The sequence below is a fragment of the Poecilia formosa genome, unplaced genomic scaffold, assembly GCF_000485575.1.
Source record: "Poecilia formosa unplaced genomic scaffold, Poecilia_formosa-5.1.2 Scaffold386, whole genome shotgun sequence".
Taxonomy (NCBI): domain Eukaryota; kingdom Metazoa; phylum Chordata; class Actinopteri; order Cyprinodontiformes; family Poeciliidae; genus Poecilia; species Poecilia formosa.
Genome location: NW_006800325.1, coordinates 545,179 through 553,583, shown reverse-complemented (window position 1 = coordinate 553,583; position 8,405 = coordinate 545,179). Strand labels below are relative to the sequence as shown.

General features: G+C 41.5%; 1 protein-coding gene and 1 pseudogene across 2 annotated transcripts in view; one reads left to right on the top strand and one right to left on the bottom strand.

The window, feature by feature from the left end:
• LOC103154429 (SH2 domain-containing protein 3C-like) overlaps positions 1-8,405 on the bottom strand; it is a 43,760-nt gene that overhangs the window by 4,056 nt on the left and 31,299 nt on the right. For both annotated transcript variants that reach the window (XM_007575707.2, XM_007575708.2), the window contains 2 exons: positions 728-1,158; positions 337-452 (listed from right to left, as the gene is read on the bottom strand). In XM_007575707.2, the coding sequence (XP_007575769.1) occupies positions 337-452; positions 728-1,158 (547 nt within the window). The remainder of the gene's footprint in view (positions 1-336; positions 453-727; positions 1,159-8,405) is intronic.
• Positions 2,942-8,405, top strand: part of LOC103154428 (UDP-glucuronosyltransferase 2B31 pseudogene) — a 17,607-nt pseudogene continuing 12,143 nt past the window's right edge.

Here is an 8,405-nt window from a genome sequence, read left to right as displayed (position 1 = left end):
TTGGTTGGTTGTATGCCTGGTTGGATGCCTGGTTGTATGTCTGGTTGTGTGCCTGGTTGGATGTCTGGTTGGATGTCTGGTTGTGTGCCTGGTTGGATGTCTGGTTGGATGCCTGGTTGTGTGCCTGGTTGGATGCCTGGTTGTATGTCTGGTTGTATGCCTGGTTGGATGTCTGGTTGGATGCCTGGTTGGTTGGTTGGATGTCTGGTTGTGTGCCTGGTTGGATGCCTGGTTCTATGCCTGGTTGGATGCCTGGTTGTATGCCTGGTTGGATGCCTGGTTGTATGCCTGTTTGGTTGGTTGGATGTCTGGTTGGATGCCTGGTTGGATGCTCGCCTCTCCAGCAGGTCCAGTCTCAGCTGCTGTCCATGCGGCAGCGTCAGCAGCTCCATTCCTGAACTGACTCCCATCTTTCTTTTCATTTCCGGCGTCACCTCCAAAATTCTCGCCACCTAGAAACCAAAAACATGGCGGATCGCAAAAATGCATAAAAATACTGGAAACGTAACATGATAGAGAACATAACTGACCTGAGACATGCTTCATAATTCTGCACCATAAACCTTCACACAGTTTACTTTGCATTTAGTTACTAGTATAAATGACCATGCAAAAAAAATCAGCAAAAACTCGGAATTGACCGACAAGCCGCGCTGTGAGAACGCAGCCTACGTAAAAATGAGACCTGGTTAGTTATGGCCACTGGTTGTCATGGCGTCAGCGTTACCGTGCAGTCGGTCCTGGTGATGTATCTGGCCGCCGTTCTGGCGTCGACCTCAGCCAGCAGCTCCTTCACCCTCCGCAGGATGCCCACCTCCAGAGGCTTGTTCTCCTGCGGCATCAGCGCTGAGTGGTACCTGCCAGGTCTGAAACAGGAAGCCGTCTCCACTACCGGAGAGAAGTTCACGTCCCCATCCTCCGAACCCAGAGAGTCGGCAGTGGGCGGGGCTTCCTCGGCCTGCAGCCGCTCCACGTAGCTCTGAGGCTGTAGCTCCGAGTAGCCGTCTCTATCGGAGGAGGCCGAGTCCTGCGGCGGGTCAGAGCGGGGGACGGGGAGCCGCCGTCTGAGCAGGGAGGAGGAGTCTGACGGCTTTGGTAGGGATGGAGACGATGTGACACTGGGGGCCCGGCTGCAACTGAGGCTCCTGGATGGAGAGTCTGGAGGGAGGAGAATAAAAAAATACAACTTTTAAGGTATTATGCTTTCTGTAGCGGGTTAGCATAGGTCTATGGCCCATACAAAACATGATCATTAGATTTTTTTGCACAAAATCATTCAGGGTCTGTTTTTAACTAATGAAAATTATTAATATTTTAAAAACCATATATAGACAGACATGGTTTGGTGGCTGTGAATCATGACATGCTAAGGCCACAGCTGGGCTGACTGGGGAGGCCAGGAGCCTTTTATAGCAGCTTTCAGCTCCACTTATGTTTAGTATCCTGGTGATTGAGATGTTCTATTACTGTAACAAATTACATTTACAGCACAATAAGTCAGTCTGAAGCAGACAATGTTCCTTCAGATGGATGTTTGTTCTTATTAAACCATAAAGTCCATAAAGTAAGGACAAAAAACTCATACTGTCAGGATTCTTTATTAGGACAAAGAGGACTTTTGTTTATGCCTTGGTAACGCACACACACACCTTACACACACACACACACACACACACACACACTGTGTCATTTGTAATGATTATCATAGCCACACCTTTGCTTACCAGTAAGAGTCACTGCTGATCAGGGATTTTTTTACTCAACTGTTATGTTTACATAAATCTTTAACACACCCAGACGACCAACTTCACCTGAATTTATGTTTCACCGTCTTTTATTTGCTGCACTCATTCATTGAGGTTGTTCTGTGTCTTTAATCCCACACAAGTAAAAAGCTTTTTATGAACCCTGCTCCACTTCCACCTCTTCATTTCCTGATTTAATTAGTTTATTTTACTGTTAATGTTTTACTGACATCTGCAGATTAAACTCATGTAATAAACCTGCAAATGTGTAATCCTCTAGAAATGAAACGTGTTTGTGCTAAAGTTTAGATTTGGTCATCTAAGTTCAGCCACTGGAAATTGTTTAAATATGAGTAAAAACTGAAGTTAAGATATTTACTGTTTGACGTCTCCAATGAAACTCAATGAGTAGAAAAACGTAAGAAACAAAAGAAGAAGACATCTGAAACTCCAGTTCTCAAGTGCTGCTAGTTCAGTTTCTATTAACCATATAATTGCGCAATTTGACATTTAAAAAATACATTTACTTAACCCAAACACAACAATTTTGAAAAAAACTCCTGTTTTTAATACAAAGTTTTGGTTCTAGGATGAGGTGGTTTTTGTTGGCCGCATTGAAATGAGTTCATTTCCAAAACTGCAACAGAAACATTTTTTGCAGCAAGAAGGTTCTGGGTTCAATTCCCGGCCCGGTCTTTCTGCATGGGGTTTGCATGTTCTCCCTGTGCATGCGTGGGTTTTCTCCGGGTACTCTGGTTTCCTCCCACTGTCCAAAAACATGTCAGGTTAATTGGCCTCTCCAAATTGCCCCTAGGTGTGAGTGTGTGTGTGCATGGTTGTGTGTCTCTGTGTTGCCCTGCGACACACTGGCAACCTGCCCAGGGTGACCCCGCCTCTCGCCCGGAACGTTAGCTGGAGAGGCACCAGTGCCCCTCCTGACCCCACTAAGGGACAAGGGTGTAAAGAAAATGGGTGGGGGTGTGTGGGGGGAAGATTAACAAAACATTTGTAATGGAAACACAACAACTAACCCTAACCATGTAACTTTTCTGCTGCAACACCTGGATGAAAAGTCTGAATGACCTCATTGGCAGTTATCCATTTGATTCATGCGTTTTGGAACAGGAATGCGTTCAAAAGCTGCAGGACAGTAGCACTCTGGAGTTGCTGATCCCTGTTTTATGGTGTTTAACAGTAACTTTGCACTGCCTGAACCTTCAGCCACAGGTCGATGTTGTTTCATTACTACATTTATTTCACCAGAGCACTTCCTGCTGCTGTAAACCTCTCACAGGCTGAACTTCAGCCCAGTTTGCTCACTCCCAACACCCACCAACCTCCTCTGCCTGTCGGAACTGGCAGTCATTCCAGCCTTTGCTCTGAGGGAGACTGGAAGCACAGACTGTGAGTTCAGGTTGGTTCAAGAAACATCTGCAGGCTGCATCGCTCTCGGTGAGTTTTTCCATTAAAGTGAGAGAAATCCCTGAAAAGTGATGCTTCAGTGCAGATGCTTTGTGTTTTCTTGTGATTCTTTGTGAATAAGCTCAGAGTGGATGTGGTCTCAGTCAGATTGGTGATTTCCAAATGTTTTCTGCATGAAGCAGCAAGATTGAACATGAGAGTGTTGCGTAAGCTCACTGTAAAGAACATCTCAGTTAGAACATTAAATGTTTCTGCACAGATTCCTGAATGAAGTCTGGTTCTGGTTTGCAGAATGTTCTTCCATGTGATTCTGCTGTTTACCTCATGCTGTGAAGCTTCCTAAACCTTAACCTCTGCATGACTTACACAGTTTTTTGTTTTTATGATTTTCCATGAAAGAAATTTAAGTCGCTTATGAAAACTTAAACAATCCTAACCCATTCTGATGCAAAACCAAGCAGCTGTACTTCTGAATAACACATCCTAAACCTTTTCAACTTTGTCCTTTTTAACACAAAAGGTGACTTTTTATCCTTTTCAAGGTTTTATTTCTCGGGTTTAGTTACCGGGCAACACCTGCACACAAACACAAAGCTGTGAAACCTGAGAGAAACTTCTGTAACTAAATAACTGTAAACCCCCTGAGACCTTGAGGAATTTCACCATTGTTGCTGTGAGCTCAGGAAACTATTACTGCACAGGATCTGGACTTTTGTAAAGCCTGGAAAACGGCCTCAGCTTTCTGAAAACCTTCAACAGCAACAACAACAAAAAAAAGCTTTGCAGTGAGTTTTTCTGTTCTGTGAATCGTTGGTTCTGGACATGCTTACTCAAAGTATTTGCTCTGGTGAAGAGGTCCTTAAACTGCATGTTCAAAGGTCCAAATCAGGACAAAACACGAAACATCTAGAAATGAGCAAACATTTCTTTGATAAACACAAACATAACATTGTGTTCATCCACGTGTTAAATTGTTGGTGTTGAATATTGATCACATATTATATCTAAATACAGATTATCACAGCAGACATGTTTGCTAACTTCTACAGCAGCTCTTTAATAAAACAAGCAAAAATCTAAATATCTACTCATTGCATGCTTTAAAGCTGCAGTTTATAAAAAATACGTTTTTTTCCATATTTGTTGAAACTATCACCATGTTTTGACAGTTTATCAGACAGATAATCTGTGAAAAGATGAATCTCCTCCACCTCCTCCCTATGTGACAGTCTGAAGAAATGCACCACACACAACCAATCAGATCCAGGAGGTGGGGCTTAGCGCTGTCAATCAACTTCATGTGCTCGCTGCTAAATGTGCTAATGGCGGATTAACAACTTACTGTTACAGGAAAAACATTTCTCCACCATCACTGGTGACCATGCTAATTACCGTTAGCGTTCCTGGCAGACTGCTGACGGGGAGATGCTGTATCGTAGCAAAGAGCAAGAGGGGAGGGAAAGGCGTGCACACCGGCATGATTGACAGCGCTAAGACCAGCCTCCCGGCCCTGATTGGTTGTTTCTAGTTAGAATTGGGAGAGGGCAGGGCAGCACCATTTTTTCACAGATTCTGTCTCATACCATACTGTCTTGAGATAGTGACAGTTTCAACAAATACATGATTTTTTTTTCTATAAAAGTTACCTCCTTCAGCTTTAAGCAATAAATTATATTTTTTTTCCTGTACCTCAGTGTCTTGTGGTCTTAAAGCTGTTTTCACACCTGATAGTCTGGTAGATTCTGTTCGAGTGGGAACCAAAGTTGCAACATTTGTTCCATTTTCAGCTGCTGTGATTCTCTTTCTCACTGCACTGAGACAAACACAAACCCTTTGAACAACCTGTTCCCCCCCGGCCTGTGGGGGCGCTGCACCACGAACCACTCAAGCAAACAACACAAAAACTCTGAAGACGCTGAGTGCAACTTAATGCTTCACAAAATGGAAACACACATGGAGTGGCGTCAGATTTTAGCGATTGGAGGATTTATCTTGTCTTTCTGTTTGTGGTAAAAGGTGTTTCCCCAGCTAACACGAGACTCACATGTTTGTTTTGGCTGTATTTACCCAGAATACCCTGCACTTTAGTCCACTTCCTGCTCCTGGCGCAGGCTCCGGTCCTGTTGCCGTTCACATATTTATTCAAACCATACCAGAGTACACTTCAAACAAACCAAGACGGAGGTTTGTAGACGGACCAGAGTTTGATTTTTTGGTTCACATCAGAGTTTGATCACTCCTTCCCAAACGAACTGGACTTTCTAGACAAATGGACTGCAGTTGGATTAAAGTGGACTCGACCGGGACGGTGGGAATGAACCCTAACATTACATCTGATGCCAAGTTGAATTTCTAGCTCCTAATCAAATGCTCCCAAATCGATCCTCTATTTCTGCTTTAAATAATAATTATTAATTAATTAATGACTAATGTATTGCAAGAATCTCAAATTGCTCTTGTACTTTTGCTTCAAATGGTGTTAAATGACCATAACCAAGGGAAACACACCACAGCACTTTGTCGGTTTATAATATGTTCTGTACAATGTAACAGGGAACCTTGTTAACTAACATTTAATGCAATGCAACTCACTGCAAAAAAGAACTATTACAGAAATCAGAATAAAAGCCGTTTTTTAGGCTGAGCTAATTATTTATGAGCAAGTTATGTTGAAGACTCCATTAGTAAAGCTAATCAACCTTTAGTCAGATTAGCTGCCATGCAGTGACAACCTTAAGTTTCCATGTCCATGAGCCAAAGTCTCTCCAGGATGAAAAAGAATAATTTGTTTGATGTCTCTTCATACATCATATATTTATGATCATTTGTGCTGTATTCATTTTGCAAAGGACTGACTGCAGTGCAGTAATTGGTTGCTCAATAAGCGCCAATAAAATTCGTTCAAAGTCTCATACTCAAAATGCTAAAATGCCCCTAAATGTTTATTTTAAGCTCTGCACAAAGTTCAGGAACTCTAGCATGAATCAAACAGAACAAAGTTTGTTTGCTACCCAGCAATAAGCTAGGTCAAAGTAGCATTAGCAAGATTTAACTCCTGTTTTAATTAAAACATCAGTTATTATTATATCAATGAAATTAAGCAAATTTCATGCAACCATTAATGTCAAGTTTAAACAGCACTGTTGGAACAATGGTATACAAAATCATTAACTCACTAGATGTAAAACTTAAACCTAATTTATAAATGTTTTATGGATAATTTGTCATTCCCCAAACATTAAAACCCCTATGGATCTTTATTTTAAAGATGTTACTGTAAAGGCTCCAACAAACTCGAGGCAGACTCAAACCAAACATCCTCCAAATATATTCATGCAAAGGTTAGTTTTAACAAGGGTTGGGCAATAAATCAATTAATCAGATGTTCTATTTTTGAAGATTTAATTTTTGGAAAATCTGGATTTCTTGGGTTTCCAGAGATGTTATCCCACACAAGAACTACAATCTTGTTTTACAGCCATATTTTCGAGCTTATGCTTATTTCAACTCTGAACTCAGATCGACTCACAGAAGGAATTATTGAACAGCCAGTGTTTGAAGATATTTTCTGTTATTTTTATAAAGGACAAAGAAAATCTATAAAAATCATGAATTGAAATTGGTATAAAAAAATAGGAGATTTTGTTTTGAAAACATATCACCCAGCCATAATTTTAAAAACTTCAAGTTTACATCAAATTGTCTTGTATGAGACACTGAGCTGATAAAGTTGAGAGTAGCGCCATCTTGAGGACAAAATTGATTAACATTTTGAAGACAGTTTTGATGGAAGAGATTGGAAAATACAGAAACTTGTATGATCAATGATCATACAATGATCATATATGTATTTTTCATAGAATGAAAATCTAATCACATTTTTCATAGGATGAAAAATACATCTGAGGAAATGACCATGGGTAAGGATGAAGAACTACTAAATGGAATTGTGGGAAATGAAAGTATTTATCACAAGATAAATGTGGGAAATCAGAACGCCTGACTATGAAATCTTAGCTGTCCGCAGAGTCCGTGCAGCTCACAGAATACACACTATACGCCTGAGTATGTTGGAGCCTTACCTGTAATTTCAAGTTCTGAATATAACATAAGCTACATTCACACTGCAGCCCGAAATGACCCAAATCAGATTTTCTTGTCCTCATGCGACCTGGATCTGACCTTTTCATGACAGTCTGCACAACACAGATCAGATTTTTGCAAACATGACTCACTCCATCCAATATGTATCATTTCAAATGTGACCTGAGTCTGTATGACCAGGTCTCATCCATCCAACCTATACGTCAAGAAACCTTGCTATGTGACATCATTGAATTCACTGCTGCGGCACTCACATGGGAGCTCACATACAGATCACATATGTTTGAAAATGACCACACACAAACATTTAAATTGAACAGTAAGGCCTGCAGTGTGAACGTAGCCAAATACGAATGTGGTTCAAAAGGGTTCAGGAGGAACTCCTGGAGATATCTAATATCATGACATTTCTTGACATTCTTTCAGAAATGTATCGGCTGATCCTGCTGACACTGGCAGTGTCATCCGTGGTAAACGGAGGGAAAGTCTTGGTCTTCCCTTTGGATGGAAGTCACTGGGTCAACATGATCGTCATCGTAGAAGAGCTTTACGCTAGAGGCCATGAAGTTACCATGGTGTGGCCATCAAATTCCTGGTATATCAAGCCAGACTCCCCCTACTACAAGTACATTCGTATAAATATTACAGCAGGTTTTGATCCAAAAAGCTTCGGCTCATATGTAACAAGAACCCTAAACATGAGACGCCAAAGTTCTTCATTGTGGAGCCGCATGTCTTTGGAGTATGATCTCCTCACGCAGTTCTATCAGATGCATATTCATGCGCTTCAAATGGTTGAACAGATTTTTGAGGACGAAGCACTAATGCAGAGCCTCCATGATGCTAAATATGATTTGGTTCTTACTGATCCTGCAATTGGTGGAGGAGTTCTTCTGGGTCACCGTTTGGGTCTCCCACTTGTCTATAATGTCAGATGGACGATTCAGGGAGAGGGGCATCAAGCTATTACACCTTCCCCACTTTCTTATATCCCCACAACAGGGTCAATGCTGACTGATAGAATGACATTTATGCAGAGGGTCAGGAACATCATTATTTATATCCTAGAACGTACCCATATTTGGTTTATGATAGATCCAAACTACAAACCCTTTGTCCATCGTCACTTTGGCA